Source organism: Fringilla coelebs (assembly GCF_963513975.1).
Source record: "Fringilla coelebs genome assembly, chromosome: 2".
Taxonomy (NCBI): Eukaryota; Metazoa; Chordata; class Aves; order Passeriformes; family Fringillidae; genus Fringilla; species Fringilla coelebs.
In genome coordinates, this window is record NC_140029.1 from 83417502 (window position 1) to 83436912 (window position 19411).

The window sequence follows — 19411 nt, forward strand, 5'->3', positions numbered from 1 at the left end:
TGTTAGGACCTTAGTAAAGCTATTTAGTTTCTCCCTTTGCCATCTTCTTGTTTCTAAGAAAACAAAACATGACATGTCCGGACTCTCACCGTGATTGGAATAATATTAAGGTAGACAAGATTAAAGCTGTGTGCAAGCTGAAGAAATCTTATAAATTTCCAAGCTGCATCAATGTTGCATTTCTGTTAATTGAAACTAATGAAAATGATTTCTTTCATTTTAAAATGGTAGTGTAAGAATAGTAGAACTGGAAAAGTTAAACATGAAAGAAATTAAAGAAACACAGTATGAAAATATCACAGCACATTCTATTTTAGTGAAGAGCATATTTACTTTAGTTTCATAAAAATCCCCCTTCTTATTATATTAGTGATTACTTAGAACCACAACTTTATATTGCAGCATTGTGTTTAAAGTTTATTGATAAACAACAGTCCATGCTGCTTGTTTTTACCATTCCAATCATTGGCCATGTGATGCTATTCTTTAAAAAGGATACACAGTAGTGCATTTAAACAGATAAAGGCTTTTTGAGAAACAGTTGTTGTGATGCTACAAAAAATGATGTCATGTGGTGCGGCACCCAGCCTCGACGTGAAAACTGCTTATAGAATTGTGTTGCCATGTTATTTTTGGGTAAACTCTAACAAAGTCATGTAATTATCCTGTGTTTGCTGAGATATACTTTGGTTTTGGTATTGTAATGATATTCCTTTGCAGACACCTGCTGCCTAATCCCACTTTTGTCAAAACATAAAATTCTATAGTCTTCCAACTAATTCAAATCACTATGGTATTGTACAAAAAAAAAAAAAAAGGAAAAGTAAGTAAAAATAATCAGTTGAACATGATTCTTGTATTGTTATCATTGTCAGAAAGGTCTGAATCTATGATATTTTGTTCCAAAAAAACATCTGAATACCCTAGCTGAAAGACCTATTCTTGTAATCCACGGCATATCAATGTGAATGCTATTGTTGAGTGATGATTACAAGAAGTATCTGGGAAAATGCACTCAAATTTCCATCACGAGTAAAGTTCCTCTCTCTAGATATTTCCCTTTCTAAATCCTGTGGACATACCAATGAGGAGAAGTTTCATTTGAGTCTCAGTATTCTAGGCAGCACCTATGATTTCAAAGACACTCATGAATTCATCCCCTACTTCAGACATCTTTGTAACACAAGAATTTTTATACACTTTGACTGAAGGATAATAAATGAAATTATTGTAAAGCTTTGATTGGAAAAATGAACAACCTTCACACATACTACTGAATCTGAAATGTCAAAATTGAATTCTCTTCTGAATGGTGCAATGACAGCATTAGGTGAGTTTGTATCCTAAGCAAACCTGTATGACTTCTCCTTCCAACACAGCCATGCTCTTACCACAGATACTACACAAGTCCTCCTACCTGCAACTCTTAGTCACTGTACCTCGAACAGGCTCAGAGTTCTGATTATAGTTTATGCAGCCTTCATCAGATCAGTAGCTGAACTGTCTACATGTTGCTGACTATGCCCACGTCGGCTATTAATCAGTGTGGGCATTCATTGGCAGCAGGTTATTCTGCTTCATCAGCTAACCCTCCTGGGCTGGAACCAGCTCAGGACCTTGGTGCTGCACTGGGCTGCACAGGGCACTGTACTACCAGGGAGCAGTAGCAAGTGGTACTTGGCTTCCCTGCTGTGTACTCCACCCATGTGGGCTTCAGTGCAGCTCAGGTGCACATCCTGATGTGCTTTCTTTCTACACTACGATGGCTTGACTCTGCTATTCAGGAAAGCTTGATTGCAGATACAGTCACTGCTATTTAGAACTCAGCCACTAGACTTGTATTCTTTTCCCTTCTTCCCACTTCACAAGTGTAGGGATTTCAACATAATGAAAGCAAGAATTATGATGATCCTCAAAAGATAAAGCAAACAACTCCAATTATCTGTGAAACGATGCATTTTCTGCATGGAGTATGGAAATATTCTGGAAAAAGACATTGTCTTGGCATCTCCCTGGGGACTGTAAAGTTTCTCTTCCTGTATTTCCCTAACAATATTGAAATTTTAATTTTGAAAGTCAAACTAAAAGTTCCTCTTCCCTTTGTCAGCTAAAAAATGTATTTTAATATCGTGTCACTTTCACTGACCTTGCTTTTTTCTGCAGTAACAGAGGTAGTTTTATGCAATATAAGCATTATTAAAAAAAATCAGATAAAGTAGTTGCTTCTGGTGCTGTTCTTTAAAAATGAAATAAAAACCTTTTAAAGAATTAATTTTTTTTAAATCCCAAAACATTAACAAATTCTACATACAAATTTACAATGACAACTTGGCTAAATTTAGGTTCAACCCAGAAAGGTCAGTTGCATAACTAGACCTTTACAAAATTCAGGGATGTTTAGAGCTTGTAACTCTTTCTGCATACCTAATGCACATTTTTTTTTCTTTTCTTCCTTGGCAGAACAAAAAGAAAACCTCTTCCCAGTGACTTAACATTGATACAGCAGCTTATAATCACTATGGCTTATGACGAACTCCTGTGTCAATGTGTCCTACTATAGCAAATTGGCACTGAATATCTCTGCATGTGTGCATATGGTTTATCAAGGGCACTTTCTTTCCTGGCCTTTTCAATGTTTCCTACCAAAAGTCAAGCTCAGGATTTTGCACTTCCCCTAGACTTCTGTGTAATAAGTAATCATCCATCTTTCTCCCCATTTCCTCTGTTCCCTGCCCCCTGCCCACCCCTTACTACTTCTCAAATTACTACACTTAAGAAACTGTGTTGAAGTACCGTAAATATGTAACTTACATTGCCAAAAATTTTAACTCTGAATCTCCCCTCTTGTCTTTTTCAGTTTCAAAACAAGGTTTCAGTATTTTCAAGTCCCAAAGGATCTCAGGGTCCTCTACAGTCAGTAGTAAGAAAGGGACTCCCTCTTTTGGAGACATTGATTATCAGTAAATTCAGAATAGCTTTCATTTCTTGTGTTGGTTTTTTAAAATTACATTTGGACAAAATTCTGGATGCAAGTATAGAAACAGTAGTGGTAGGTGAGTTCTACAACCTCAGAGCTGCACAGCAGGTGTCTGAACAGCCCCAGTAATGAACCAATGTTCTTAAACATTTCTGTCTTTCTGCATAGCATGACTTTGTCATTTCCTACACACACACACTTTCAGAATATTGAACTAACATGAAAAAATTACGGTGCAAATTTGTCCAAGAAGCTACGGAGTTGGAAGAGAAACTGACTGAAAATAGGCACAATCCTACTGTGCTGGGATAACATAAATTATCCTTCAAACTCTGAATGCATATTCTGAGCTGAAATGGAATCTACAACAGTAATTTTTAAGATTTGAAGTAATATTTAGATCTCACTTTAAGTTATATAATTAGAAGACTACAAAATTAGAAAAAAAGCAAAAAACCCAAATAATTTTCAAGTCATCACAAGATAATTTTGATGGTCAAAAGCACAGCACCTCTAACCACCCAAACCCCGCAGTGATAGCTCTAAGATATTCCTTGTGAGGGACTGAGTTACTGTTTCTCACACCAAAAAGGAAAGTGAGAAAGTAGTGAGATGAATGAACTGGAGTGAAATAGCTTTAATTAGGAAGTTACACGGGGGTGGTAAAGGGCTCTAGCAAGTATATGCTCAGGCTCCTTTCTGTTTGAAAGGTGAAGAGAAGGAAAATTCAATAACCAAACTGAGATACCGAGCAAATTTGTTGTGGTTGGCAAAGCAAGTGCATGCCAAACCATGGAATTTAAAGGGGGATTCTTGCCTATAGATCTTTGGCCTGTATTACACTGGTTCAAATTTCACTTTTAAAATGTAGTTTAGGTACTTCCAAATCTGTGCCTTACTGGAAGTCAGTTGGACAAACCCATGAGATTATCTGAAAGCCTTTTATTTTATGACAGTCAATTCTCTCACAAATGTAGATTTATTCCTATCAAAATGAATTTAACTCAATAAGAAATTCAGCAATCCTCTCCATATGAAAATGAAATTTTAAGCTAAAATAAGGATGATATTTATTCAGATGGCATTTAAAAACAACTTCCTAACTACAGCACATGTACAGAAATGTAATATATAGGTAAAGGGGTATTCATGTTTCCACAGTTTCTTGTTTTCTTCTCTGTTTTCCCCATTTTGATAAACTCCTTTGTAGCATTTGTATTTTCAGACTGAATCAGGGAACAACTAACAACTCCCCAAAGTTATGTTGAGACTTTCAGTCCAGCTAAAATTTAAACAGAATTTCAACATCTTAAAGTTTTGAGTGCTATGGTTTTCATTACTTGTATCAGTCTGTAGTCTCTGTAGACCGTTCCAGTTATATAATCAATATTTTCAAAGAGCAACAAACGCTTTTTTGAAACAGGAAATGTAAAGAGTACTGATCAATAACTATTTCTGTAGTAATATGAGAAATCAACAATAGGTTTCATCACATTTCTCTTAACAATGGTTGCATGGCCTTTTACAAACAAAGAAATGGCAGGAAATGTGACCTCTGTGTTTCAACCTTTGGTTACTAAAATCAATTTTCCCTTTATAATGGGAAATAATTATTATCCTTACAGACACATAAAGGTACTTGTATGTTGCGACAGTGGGGAAAAAATAGAAAAGGAAAACAAAATAATGTAGAAATTTTAGCATAGACTCAGGATGTGGATCCCATCACATCTAGGGTTTTCTTAAAGTTAGTATTTTTCTGTTTCTGGCTATTCCATTAATTAGCATTAATTCCTTTTTGGACTGAAGATGTAAAGTGAAATCGCCAACTACAAGAGAGGAGGATCCAATTTAAAGAACTCATTCAATTTTGCAAAAGCCTCCCAAAACACTGTCCTCCAATAGGCTGGCAGTATCATTGGCCTAGCACAGACTCAAGAGACTGCTTCCTCCTGTAAAGTAAAGCCACACCTTATTTGCCTTGACAAAATGAACAGAACTGGACATATTTGAAAATGTCTACATATAGAGCTTATTTCAACAAAAATAAATGGTAAGTGGTAAGTACATACAAAACAATCTGGGTGCCTGAGCCAGCACTACATTATTCCCCTGGGATAACTGTAGTGCAAACCAAGAGGAGTGCAGGGCTGAGGGAAGGCTCATTGTTACTGTTATAATTCTCTCACATTTCCCTGACAAACTACACTGCTGTAACAAGAGGTTCCCCCTGCTTTCCACCACGCCTGCTTTCACTCTGTTTAGTACTAATGATCTCTTTTTCTATGCAGTGCAGAAATTATTGCATATCTCTACCTGCTGGAAATATCCTTTAACCCCAAGGGCTGCTGGGGGTGTCTGTAGATACTTGCCACCCGCTTCACAATTGGACAAAATTGAAAAAGTTTTCATTTTCCAAGGTCATACAACTTGTCAGCGGCACATGCAAATTTCTCAGTTTCCAGCTCTTTGCTCTGACCAGAAAGCTTTCCTGCTCTTTTCTGTGCAGTTACAACCCTGAAAACTATTCTTCTCCCAATAGACACAGCACAGGGAGCCACAGCATAACTTTATCTACCCTGCCTCCACAGTAATATTTAATTTCTAAACTCAAAGAACTCTCTCATGGGGTAAAAAAGTAATTTGTTCTCCAGGTTAAATTTATTCTTGGTTTTTCTGATGAGCCAAGACTCTAGCAATTACTGTGACAGATGGAGTGATGATTTTTATGATGTGGAAACTTGTCCACAGGAATGAAACTGAAATCTCCAAACCTATTTCTCACTGCGGCCTTTAGACAGTTGTCAGGTAATAATTGGCACTGTGGACAAAGTTTGAAATAGTGAATGGCTCAAGTAGCTTGTTACTGAAGCACTCCTTAGCAGAGTGACACTTTCTGATAAATTTTTGTCATTTATTCTGAATATACTTGAACCAGAAAGGGAACCAATATATGGCTTTAGACTTCTCCCCACACTCAGAAGAATTTGAACATTGTATTTGGAGTTTTAGTACTCTGTCATTTTGGAGGGACTGTTTCAAGGTGATTTTCAGAGAGCAGAATGAGATGTTTGAGAGGTTGCTTACGTACATTGAAAACAATAATATATCTCACAGAAGTGACCATTTCAAAGAAGAAAGTAGTTGTGTGTACTGGGTTAGAAACTGGCTGGGTTTTCATGGGATATTTTCATGCCTTGTGTTTAGGCAGCAAGTGCTGTAGCCAGCCTTTAGTGGTGAATGCCAGCCTCTGAGGCTGAGACATCAGGCACAACTTCAGTTTCAAGGGTCATGCTCCACCACAAGCTCTCCATGCTGGTGACTGAATGCCCTGGCCAAAATCTTTAGGCACAAAACCATTAAAAATAGCCTGATACTTGTCTAGTCTCCTGGTTCCAGTATTCACCATTAATCCAGAAAAAAAAACCACAGAGACTGACTTTTGATATTTTGGGAGCATTTTCTGTCACTTAGAGACTGAGACTCAGAACTTGCTGACAGGCATGGAAAGCAAGAAGACATCTTTCCTTTGTTCACAGATGTCTCTTTGTAGCTCTGCTTGTAATCAAAACAGCAGGAAGATTTTAATACTAGCGATTTAAAGATGTTTTCTTACTGAGAACTGTCTTTTTTTCTCTGTAAAGACATAGTAAAGAAAATACTGCTACTTAACTGAACTGAATTAATATTTCTGTCCATTTTATGAGCTAAGAATATACAGTTTAATTTTCATGGGTGCAGACTGTGAACAAAAGGAGATCTGTAGCACATTATCTCTGAATATCAAACCTTATTAAAAAATACGAAACATTTTCCAAATGACAGAGCAGAACAAATACCTTAATTTTTCTCTTTTAAAATTTTTATTCTAGTCTGTTTAATGATAGTAGTTATTATTCTTAATATAACTGAAAGGATTATTTTACTGACAAAGCAAAGCAAAGAGAATTAAGTGACTTGCTCAACTGAAGAAAATTAGTCAGCAGCACAACTGCAAATAAAGCCCAGCAGCTCTAACCTGAAGCCCTGCATCTAAACCTGAAAGGCTCCTGCAACTTTACATAATTAAACACTTGAACTGTAGAGGTTTTATGCCTTCACAGGTTAAGATTCTCCTGCAAGCATCTCTCCTGAGTTTTTGAAAGTAGCATCTTCCTAGCAATTTTAATTAATAGCATCCAAAATAGAAGACTCCTTGTGAAAAAAATGAAAGCACTTGAATTTATGAGAATGTTTGTGCTTATTAGGGTCAGAGATTCACTCACACAAAATAGCATGAGAGCTGAGATTGAAAGGCAGCATCATTTTTCTTTCATTAACCCTAACAGTTATATGACTGGATCATTTACCTGAAGAGAACACTTCAGTCAGGATTAAACAGAAATTATAGGAAACTGTTCCCGTTAAGACTTTCTAATTTGTTAATTGAAAGTGATAAAGAAAATCCACAATTAACTTCTATCATTTCCAAAAGATCCTTAAATAATTTAAAGGCCTCAGGAGGCTGATTCACAAGCAGGGACAATCTACACTGAACACTGCATTTAAGTTGCAGACAGTTAATCAGCACAGTTTATGCTGATTGTGTTTTCCCTTATAACTATAAAATATTGCAGATCTGAAGATGTTTTCAGAAGCAGCACAACCCTGTCAAGCATGACGTGCATGTAGTTGTATTCATCTGGGCTGCATCCTGCCACTCACTCTGATGTGTGCTTCTGCCAGTGAGTCAAGGTCTCCAGGCTTATTTTTAGAGAGGTCTAGGAGTTAAAGAAGCACTTGAATTGCTAAAGATGTTGTTCAAGGAGTGAAGGCTATAGCACTTACATAGCTGATTCTCGCTGAAATCAACAAGATGCTTGAACTCCCATCAGTATGAACATCAGCACCCAAGCCAACCCTTGTAATGACCAGTTTAATCTCAAATTGCTTAGGGGCTGGTATGTGCTCTGTACCTCTGAATGCCTTAATTTGTGTATAAGTATGCCTTAAAAATAATTACTCAAAACTAAAACCCACAGTATTCACTTTAAAATGCCACCTTAAGATTCTAGGGAGCTACTTCACTCAGAATTATATTAAGGTATCTTATATTTTCAAAAGATGGGAGGTTTTTTGTGACTATAATTTCATTGACACTGAATAAATTGAACCTTGCTATTGCCTATTTTTATGATCAAAAATCCACAGAAAGAATTGTGTACTTATTCCCCTCCACTGTCTTTAAGCAATGCTTTTTAATAGTAGTGCTTCATAATATATAAGCTTGTTGTCTGTGGCTGGATTGTGTAAAATGCAGATTAGACCAGAAGCTGATCTGAAGGTGTTAAAATAAGAAGTACAAATCTGCTCTGATTCTTGTTTTAAATATTTGAGTATTTACATCCATTTGACCTAAACAGACTATTTTCCCATTTTGTAATTAGTATTTGAAATTGCTACCAAAAAAACCCACCAAACAAACAAAAAACCAGGCAAACAAAGAGAACTAAACAGTAGAAGTTATTTTTTAGAAGTTACTTTTAAATTCAAGAAAGGTGGTTCTGTTTATGTGGGCCAAATTAAAGACTCAATTTCATAATACCATTGCTATTTTACTAGTGGTTTGATAGGCTCCAATCTCAGGTTGCCAGGCATTTCAAAATCACAAAATATGGCGAGATGTGTTTTGGGAGATATCATTCCCATATTAAACACATGGGATTGAACAGGGGACGATGAGTACTCCTGTACAGTGTGAATTTCAATAAAGATGACAAGAGCCTCCCTGGAAGGCAGCCACACACAAGTGCAGTCATATGCATCACTCTGACAATAAGCTTGCTCCCAGCAGGTTACTGGGAAGGAAAAGGCTGTGCAGATATTAATAATGAGAGAGTGACTACCAGAGAGACTCACTATTCACACCTTTGAGTGCAGCTACCTTAACTTCCTCCCAGGGTCTGTGAACAGCAATCAGCACCTCCACAGTGGCCTTCATGGCCTGTAGAGAGATCCCAGGGATCCCTAAAACTACGTGGGGGGACCACAGGCAGCAGTGCTTAGGGCAGAGATGCACCAGGCTGGCTGCAGAGACCACAGGAGTGCAGTGACCCTTCCGTGCCACCTGCGCTGGAAGCAGCATCACACATCAAGGTGTTGGACATTGCAGTCTCCTGACCCACATGCCAGCATCCATTTCAGCACACTTTTATTCCTGTGGCTTTTAAGAGTTCTACAATGCTCAGTTACCCTTGAATACTGATGCAAAGGCACACAGTTTTCTTCAAGGCTCTGCTCTAGAGCCTCATGCCAATGTTATTTCTCACACTAATCCCCATCTCAAAGAAAATAGAGGTGTTTCTAAAAAATGCTGTCATTAATCTGATTCATCAAATACCTTGAAATGAAACCCAACCATTAGTTCCTTTCCTACATGTACACAAAAAAAAAAAAAAAAAAAGCAATCACATGATCAGAGACTTATTAAAAAAGGAAATACCTCTAGAGTAAAAACAAAAAGTAAAAAAAAGCCAAAAATTTCAGGGCAGCCCTTTACCAAAAAGTATACTGGCAACTAGAGGGCCAGAAAGATTTCAGTGAAAACAAGGAAGTGAATTCTGGGAAAAAATAAAGCATTTTTCAAGCGTGTCTTTGTAGAGGGCAATGCAATGAAGTTCTCAATGCAAAGCCTGGGAACACTTTGTTCCACACAGTGTTGAAATAAAATCTTATGTTTGTAGAAAGAGAGTTACATCCATGAGCTGTGACTTCCTTTCACTGCCAATAATCTTCTATTTGTAGACATAATAGTCAATAATGATAGGGGCCAGAACATGAGGACTCCACATCCATTCCCACATGGTGCTCTCAAAGGAAAACTCACTACTCCAAAATTCTCTCTCTACTCCTGCCTTCAATGGTACAGATTTTCAGCTGTTGCACATTGACATAGCTCTCTTAATATCAATTCATATGAACTGATATCTCAATCAAAAAACTAATTACACTTATCCTAAAATGGAAGTACATTGTTCTAGACCTCCAAATCTCCCAGGAGTTGACAGGCCACCATAAAAGCCAGGGTTATAAACTTGAATTTATTATAGACAAATAAAGCTTTGCCCTATGAATTCTCTGCCTATTAAGTTAATGAGCCTTGACAAAACAATCATCTGAGGAGCAGCTGACAAATTATCTGGAGCAGCAATTTGAAAGGCGTTGGCTGGCTTACAAACATTTCAGTTGGGAGAATATGGCATCATGTTCCTCTTCCTCTGGAAGAGTCATTTGTCAAACTGAATTTCCTGCAGATCAACAGCAGATTTCCAATACTGGAGCACTGAGATACAACAATAACTGTCATTACTAAGTAAATAATCCCTGTCATTTCCTCCCCCAATTTGAAGCTCACAAATGCTGATGCAGAACTCTTTCTAGGAAGTCTGGATGAAGAAAGTGAGGTACATTCTTATTTTTGGCTGGAGCTAATTGAAGTGTTTAATGTGAAGGAAAAGAGCTTTGAGGAATTCAGGCGAGTAGAGAGGGACCTTTCAAAATACTTGGTCAGTATCTCGAAGATTTTTTTTTTAGTGTAACTTCCACAGAGATGATGGTAACACAGCTGTGGATTTAAACCAGGGTCCCTTACCAGATTAATTCTTTAAAATTTTCCACACAAGACAGTCCTGAATCACATTGCCTTTGGGAAATTTAGGACTGTGTATATTAAGCACTCTTGGAAGAACAGCCACTTGCATTAGGGTAAAAATGAGATCAGTACTTTTCTAAAATCTGTTCTCCAACTGTGAATACTGAGTCCATTTGGAAATGGAATCATGATCCACTGTAAAGCTGTCACTTTCCTTACCAAAGGCATTTGCTGAAATATTATTTCAAATGTCTTCCTCCACACTCAACTATTCAGAGTCCTGTGGAAAAGATGACAGTACTGAGAACATAGAAAACTGTCATATTTTCCATCTGAATGTTATTTCACAGTGTGAAGGAACTACAAATTATAGTAATCAGTTGCCTCTGCAACAGCATGTAGCAGAGCATAGCACAGAGCATTCAACCATGAGTTGTGTCTTTTCTCATATTTTATGTTCTTTTTGCAGTTTTTGTTGGACCGTTGATTTAAACTAACTCATTAAATATACAAGGACCAGAGCTCAACATTATATCAAAGTAGAATGAAGATAAATGAAACCTTGTTCTTAAAGAGAATTGTTAACTCAGTAGAGTAATGCTCAGCTTTCCAAGTCCTGATGTCAGGCTATCAAATATCTGATGACCAAATATTCAATCAATTCAATCATAAAGCAAAAGAACATACAGAATTATAAATTCAGGTGCCAAAATGGCCTAGTTTTATGATCCTTACAGAGCTCTAGTGATTATTGACTGCTAAGTATGTGGTTGCAGGAAGCAGCCTTAACATGATCTTTTCTCCCAACCTCTCTCCAGAAGTAGTCATGTCTGGAGAGATCAAGCATTCAGCAATGAACTACCACTCTCTGTGGTTAGCAAGGCACTCAACTCCATGGCCCCAACATCCACTAGAATGCAATCACTCAACTTTCTAGTTCAAGCTGAAACCTTTCTTTCTAAGGGAACAATTGAAAGAGTCTTTCCATAATGAACTCTTCCATTTTCTCATTCTAAAACCTCAGAAGAACTGCCATGCACAAATAAATTACTCATATTTATACTTTACCTAAAGAACCAGAGTAATTTTACAACTTTTTTTCCCATTTATGGAATTTCAGGCAACATTAGCAGAGAAATTAAAATATTGTGGGTAGCTCTGTTAGTGCCTGGCACCCTTGTGCAGATATTTACACCTTTAAAAATCACTGTAATTTTCACTCAAAATTGCACTGGGCTCAACAGCTTGACTAATCACTTCGACCACCTTGATTAAGCATCTTTTTACAAATTCTAGAAACTACACAGTTTTCATTCTAATAAACTGACATCTTCTGCATGGTTTTTCCACATCTGTAACATTCTTTGCTAGTATTTGTCGTCTTGCTTTTTTAATAGAGCTTTCTATTTCATAGTATTGCAATGCCTTGCACAGCTGTCTTCCTAATCCCCGGGGCTTCTTTCCTGTTAGTGTATCTTACATTAATTTACATTTACCATTTTACTTTCCACTTACACACTTCTGCTCTTCCCACATTATTCTTTGCTTTGAAAAATGTTTTCTGTAGAAAATGTCCATGATCAAAGCTCCAAACACAATTACTTTTTTTCTGTTCTAAAATATAAGACATGATAGAATTTTTCCCAGCAAAGGTAGCACTCTAGAAAAATTGTGCCTTACTCTTCCTCTAGCTCCCAAATATTGTTTGCAAATAGTTTACTAATATCCTTGGCTGGGTTATACTAGTGTAAGGTTTTGGATAGTCTGCTTTCCTTCATTAAATTTTTTATCAGGAGGCATTCACTGACAATGTTTTATAGAAAGATCTTCCATTATTTCAGTCATGGAAATGTTCATAATTTTAGGCTTTCCTAACTGTCCTCTCAGAGCAGAGCTAGCCTAGGGAATGCTGAATTTTAAATGCATTCCTAACCATGATTTGGTGAGGGAGGTGATTATTTTTTGCTCTATTTCTTCTGAATGGCTTAGGCAGCTGTCCTATAAAACCAAAGATGCTCAGTGAACTAAGTATGCACAACAAAGGAATAAAGTGACTGAATGAAAACAAATTACTACAGCTTTCAGTGAAGTCTTGGTTACTTTCCATACTCAAAGAGAAACAAATACTGAATTCAGTTGCAAAATGTGGCACATATTATGTAACCTATTTTAGAGCACCATTCCAATGGATCAAAACATCACTGGATTTTGGATGACCAAAATTATATACCAAGGTAGCATGTATCTCCCAGTGGTGCAGATGTGAAAGCATGGTTAAAAATAAGCACAAGCTGTAGAAAAAGATCTGTGGTGAAGATGCAAACTATGAGATAAATCCAGTGATGTTCATGCACTTTAACAAAGGAGGTGAGGAAGAAGCGCATGCAGTACCTGGTGATCTCAGAGTCAGGGAGCAGGCCTACGTGGTAGTGGGGGTAGGGAGCTGAAAGAAGGAAGCTTTTGTCACACTCGACAGGGGAATAGTGCCTAGGAGAAGGTGGTTTATCACACAGTTTGTTCACAGTGCTGTAAACAGGTTCAGGAGGCCTGGTGATACAGAGACAAGAGTAAAAGATCAGGTGCATATTAGTTGCTGAGAATATAGAGAAAACACAGCAATCATTATAAAAGCATGCATAGCAAATCAGTCAAGAGCTTTTCAGTGGGGCTTTTCCAACAAGTAAAGTGTGCCGTTAAAGGAATTGTTAGAGTTTGATAACACTAGTGCGGCATTCAAGTAGCTGCATATAATACACAATACAAGTGGACCACAAAACTGCTCTATGGGAAGTGTGGCACTGAAAGGGAATATCTTATCTCTGAAGTTGAGAAAGTGAGGCATTTTCCCCAATAATATTTCTACTTTTTTTAAAAATCTAACATCTACACAGCTTTCTGTGATCTTAATTTTGAGTACAGCATAGGAGAAAATAATTTGTCACCTGAAAAAGAACTATTTTTTACCCATTAATTTGTAATATAGATGAAGTACATATTACTTGTTAATACAACATACTCCTGTCCCAGCTAGCTGGGACTTTGCAAGCAGAGCTGTTGTCAAATTGACCCATATCCTAGAATAACACTGATGGCAACAAACTGTGTGAGCAATTCATCTCATTGGCAGGCAATTCGTCGCGTTTCAAGAGTTCCTTGCACTCTTTCCAGATTCATCCTCCAAAATCTGATTATGCAGTCTGCATCTGAAACAGTTAACCTCATTGCCAAGGCTACTGCAATCGCACTTGCAGGGCTGCTCCAAGTTGCAAACAGCAGCCTGTGAGGTTAGATACAAAGAGTACCAGCTTAAAACTAAAATTTCTCTCCTGCTGCCACGAGCCACCTGCCTGGGGGAAGCAATACTTACCAGAGCCCTGCCAGGAGCCGGCAGGGAGAGGGGAGAAGGAAATGCAGCCTTTAGTGCCAAGCAGCCAGGGATCCGCGGGAGACCAACGGCGAGCAGTTTGCAAAACAAACCCACAGCACGTCCACAGTGCATCTCCCACCTTGTAACTTCCCTGCCTTGGCCCCAGGACACACCTTGGGGCCCGCTGGCACTGTGAAGCTTGACTCATTGTTTCCTGACATTTCTGCTCTAAAGAGTGCCAAGGGTCAATTGCTATCATATCCACGCTTCTGTCAGAAGATCCAGGGTATGCCACTGCCTTTCATCACTGTCATACAATATTAGCTAGATGGAAATCTTATTTCAGAAGCCTGAAAATATCAAGAGGCCAAGAAGTTAATGAACTTTTTTTGTTCTTCTGGCTGCACTATGCCTCGCATGGGTGTGGGTTTTGCTGTGACTTTCACAGGTACCAGAATTTATTACAGTCTTGGATGTGCTGGCAGATACAGAGAATCTAATTTCCTTTGTTAGCTTCTGGGTTTGTCCTTTGGGGGAAAAGGAGTAGCTGCTTTACTTAAAAATTGGTCTTACTCAATGTTAATAACATTATTCATAGCAATCTGCCACATGATTTGAGAACTCTCTGTGCCTGAATTTCCCAGGGAAAACTTTACAGTTAAAAAACTGGCAATTTAAGATTACCAAATAGCAAAATAGCAAAGCTGTCACTCATTTGGTTATAAAGCATTGTGTGTCAAGCACTGAGTAAAATCCCTTTAAAAATGTTTAAGGTAGGAATCATTTTCTATATTTCATTTGTTTCAGAGGGATGGATTTAATAATTTATTTACTAAATCAATTGTTGCATTCAATAAAAAAAAAAAAAGGCAGATAAAAGCTGTTCTATTTCACTGTTGTCCAATACTGCCTTTTATTCCCTTAGAAACTACTTTTGCTTTTAGGCAATATATGAAAGAACAAGTACAAATATCAAATATAAATGATACCTACTAAGAAAATTGAAGAAATATTGCCCCAGTGCAGGAAGATGAATAAAATCTGTAGATTCCTCCATGGCTTAAAACACCAACCAGTCCATAAAAAATTTGCTAGTGTCCTCTATTCAAGTTAATTGTCTTCTCTGTGTTGTAGACGACAGAGGGTTGCTACCCCTTGGATATATTGTGAATGCTCAAACTACACTGAGTCATCAGTCAGTGACCATCCAACCTCATGCTGAGACACAAATCACGCCACAGACATGGGTAGATATGAGGAATTTCTTTGTTAATTGACAGTTACAAGCTGCCTCCAAAAGCAAAATGAAGTTAAACATTCAACATCTACCTAGATATTGACACCGAATTACTCCTTCAAGTATAAACACAGAGTCCTAACAAATTGTCTTACGAGGGCCAGAAAATTTAAAAACATTTAGCAAATAATATGTTTAAAAGATTTTTGAAACATTTTTCACTCCATTCAGTCTTCCTGGGTGGTAAGATAACAGGAAACTGGAACAAGTCTGAGTGTAAAGTCCTGTACTCACTGATATTATCTAAGTGATAGCGTGACCTAGTTAACATCACAACCTCTGTATTTGAGCTGCAGAGAGAGGTCTTAAGGTTAAGAAAAGGAATTTATACTTCTTATCCTTTTAAAACTTGTACTCTTTGGTTAGAAGAAGATTTAGGATATCAGATAATTCTAGTTATGAGCACACTTTGTCTAAGGCCTATGAAATGGTCTGAGATCACCACAGCCACCTGCTTCCCTTGAGATGTCTCTTCTTCAAGGTCATTGAGAGCATGGACTGCACTGGCCCTTCAGATGCCTCTATCCTATTCAGATGCATAGCCTAACAACTACCAGCTGCATAGTTGGGCTCTGACTGCATGTTTTATTGGCACAGAAAAGCAAGAATTTGAAAAAAAAAAAAGGCAGGACATAACATCCAGTGTCCAGGACAAGTATAATCTTGTTTTCTCTCTCAACATGGTGTACGAAATATGAATTAAGTAGTGCAAAAATATTTGAAAGTTGGGATAAAAAATATCAAGTATCGGAATGGCTAAAATGATATGGGGCAGATCAGTGTCCTGCTCATAAAAACTGTGTTCCATGCAGGCCATTAATCACAAAAAGTAATATGAGATACTTGCTGCAACAGCCTGTCTTCAAATATCCTCCTCATTCTTCACCTTCTCTATGGCAAACTTGTACTTAACTACAATAGTAGCCACCTACTAGAAGAAAACAATAACCTATTATAAAAAGGAAGATTATGAAGACCACCCAGCTTTATTAAATAATTGTTCTAATGCAGCATTTTCTCATGCCATTTATATTTCTCCTCACAGAAAGAAGAAAGAACTTCTTTCCAAAGGGATCAGCCCACCTGATAAATCTTGTCTCGCACATCTTCTCCAGTGCTATGACAGAGACAGATTGTCCTCTCTCAAAGCATGGGGTAATGAGAATGCTATTTAGAAAGAGTTTTTAATGTGTCATTATGAAAAAATACAGGCAAGGTCACCTCAACTTTTCTTGCAAAACTAATTAGGAGCCAAACTGAACATAAACATTGAGGCCTTACTTTATGATGCACTAATTCTTCAAATGAATTTAAAAACATGTAGCAAGACATTTAGCATGCTTTAAGAAAAGTGTAAAGGCTAGATATATATTATTTAAGGACTAATTCACTGCAGTTTATGTGCAATTGCATCTCTTTCAGATAGAGCAAGTATACCCTCACAGGTTTAATGTAAAAATAAATGCTAAGCAGTTTTTGAATTTTTTTTGAGGAGGAACAAAGAACTATATTATTGAATTTCTTTTATCTATTATCTTCATTTTTGTCAATACCTATGCACAAAATATCTCCTTAAAATGCCAAATGTGTGACTATTACTATATACATCTTTTATAATTGCAATATCTCTTTGAAAGAGTAATTATGTAATGTGGATCTACTCTGAAAAGTAAGTACTGCTGTAACTTCTTGGTCAGATTCACTCCCCTTCTGCCTTTACACTGCTTATTTAGTGACAAACAGGCATCACAGTTCCCTGTCTTTATCAGTGAGCTAAAATCAAAGCTTTCTGACAAATAAGAGCAGTAAGTACTAGGTCTGGATGGACAGTAACAACTACATGAGTCTGAGAATAAAGCACACAATAGTAAAGGGAGGCAACAGAAAATTTAAGTAGTAAATATAAGTAGCAGCATAGCGTGGCTTGAACATGCCCCAGCAGAGAGTTCAACTCACAAGACAGAGAATAAAGTCACTTAACGCCAAAGGTGAGCTTTTAAATGGTAACATGAACAGCAGAGAGTCACTCTTCCCGCAAGAAAATAAAAACCAAAAAAACTGAAAGCTGGAATTGTTATTAAGAACAGACATAACAGCAGTGAGGCACAATTCTTACAGAAAGGTAGAAGTAATTGGTGGAAAAGATAGTAGTAACAGTGGGAGGTAGAAAATTGATCTAACACTGGTTTTATTTATTTCATAACAGATTGTGTAAAGAGAATATTCCTTATTGCTTGCAGTCCTTATTATTCCTTGATTAGATCATCATTGTTTTATTGTTTCAGGAAAAATGGCATTTTTAAAAACCATTCTCTCCTCAGCATCATGCAGGGTCCTCAATTTAAAATTAACTTTTTTTTTAAATTGCGGAATCCTCTTTGGTAGGGGACAATTGCCAACACACAGCACATTAAATGTTAACAGTTTCAGGTTTTAAAACATTTCAAAACCTTTTATGATATGGAAAGAAACCAGCTCAGCTCTCACAGAATATTAAGTATGCAGAGCTACAGCCAGGAAACAATATGAGAGAAAATAAATCTCCTAATGCTAAAAGTTTACAACTTTTTTTTTTTTGTTTTTTGAATAGCAATTTTTAATTGTATCCAAATTCCATAAAGACATTTAACACATTAGTTTTGTAATAAAATGTTGCTGGGAAGTAGACAAAGAACTTTTAAACAAGTATTTCACTACTGGACCAAAAATCAATGGCAATTTAATACAAACAAAATCTTTCATTTCTAATAGCCTGTGATTTTTATATATATATGTCCTTTGACTGAGCTACTTGGTCATATAACCTTCTAGAAGAAAATACCTTACTGTTCAATAGGGTAATTAGAACTTAGAGTTGATTTTATTTCATGGGTCGTGCCCTAGTAGTTTAAATGAGACCAAATCACTCATCTGACATGTTTATTTCAACTAAATGAAAGAGGAGGACTATGAAGAGCTGGAGGAAAATACCTGAAGTACAGTATGTTAGTTCTTTCTGGAAACCCTAAAATTAATAATTTCTCAGCTTTTCAGTTATTAACTGCTGTCTTCATATGCCTTAAAGGTTTCTTTAACTGCAAAACAAGTGCTTTTTAGCACAGTCATGAAGATTTAGGATTGCCTTGTTCCTCTTAACAGTACTATTTTAACATTTTAATCGAGTTTTCAAACGAAATGGCCGACAAGAATGCATAAGTAGAATTTAGAACTTCTAATATTCTACACCCAATTCTACACTTATTATTCTTAACCATAAGGAATGAGGAAATTAAATGACTGCTTAATTTGAAAAAAAAAAATCAGTAATGATTTTCTGTTGCAGTAATGGAAAAGAAGGCTGTTTTACACAGGAATGGAGAGACTGGCAGACCAAAGGCCCCAGAGCCCTGCAGGGACTGTTTAGGAAACAGGGACCAGCAAAGAATGGCCCTTACCTGCTCAGCTGCTGAAAATCAGCACAGACCAGAATTTACACAGACCAGAAATTAAATCCTAGAAGACTGTAGTCAACAGGCCTGTCCACCATGAATCAGCAATTATTTTCATTCATATTTGAACTTTTTCATATTAGGCTTCACAACTCCCTGGGGCACCGAGACCCACAAACTCATCATGACTTACACAAAAAACTCTACCTTTGTGTACCCTAAGCCTATTACTTGGTTGCACACTCATAACCTAGGGTAACATTTAAATAACCTTCTATTTGTCATATTTTAAATTTAGCAGTGCATTGTAAACTCCCTGTATCTGAGTTGTAAGCAAGTGGTATTAGTCCTTGCCTGTTGCCTTCTCTGTGCCACTGGTACTTTTGCAGATCTCTGTTCTGCCTCTCTCTGAGACCTTTCTTCTATACTGGAATTATTTGTTATTTATCTTTCCCTGGAACCATGCTATACCCCTGCTCACCTTCTTCTGAGGTTTTTTGCCTCAACATAGGACTCAAGACTTGAATGCACCACAGATTTACAGAGAAAACCATTACATTTTGCCCTCTTGTCCTTTCCTATCAGATCCTGTTTTCATTCTTAATTGCCTTCTTGATTGCTCCTGAATACTGAGCTGACAATGTCACAGGACTAACCACAGTCACCCCACGGTGTCTTTCTCAAGTGGCAAAAGCTACATGAAGGGTCCATG

General features: G+C 37.2%; 1 protein-coding gene across 6 annotated transcripts in view; it reads right to left on the reverse strand.

The window, feature by feature from the left end:
• Positions 1-19411, reverse strand: part of DLG2 (discs large MAGUK scaffold protein 2) — a gene marked incomplete at its 5' end in the record, with an annotated part of 981693 nt that overhangs the window by 232744 nt on the left and 729538 nt on the right. For all 6 annotated transcript variants that reach the window (XM_084227140.1, XM_084227144.1, XM_084227143.1 and 3 more), the window contains one exon: positions 12999-13154. In XM_084227140.1, coding sequence (XP_084083266.1) covers positions 12999-13154 — 156 coding nt within the window. The remainder of the gene's footprint in view (positions 1-12998; positions 13155-19411) is intronic.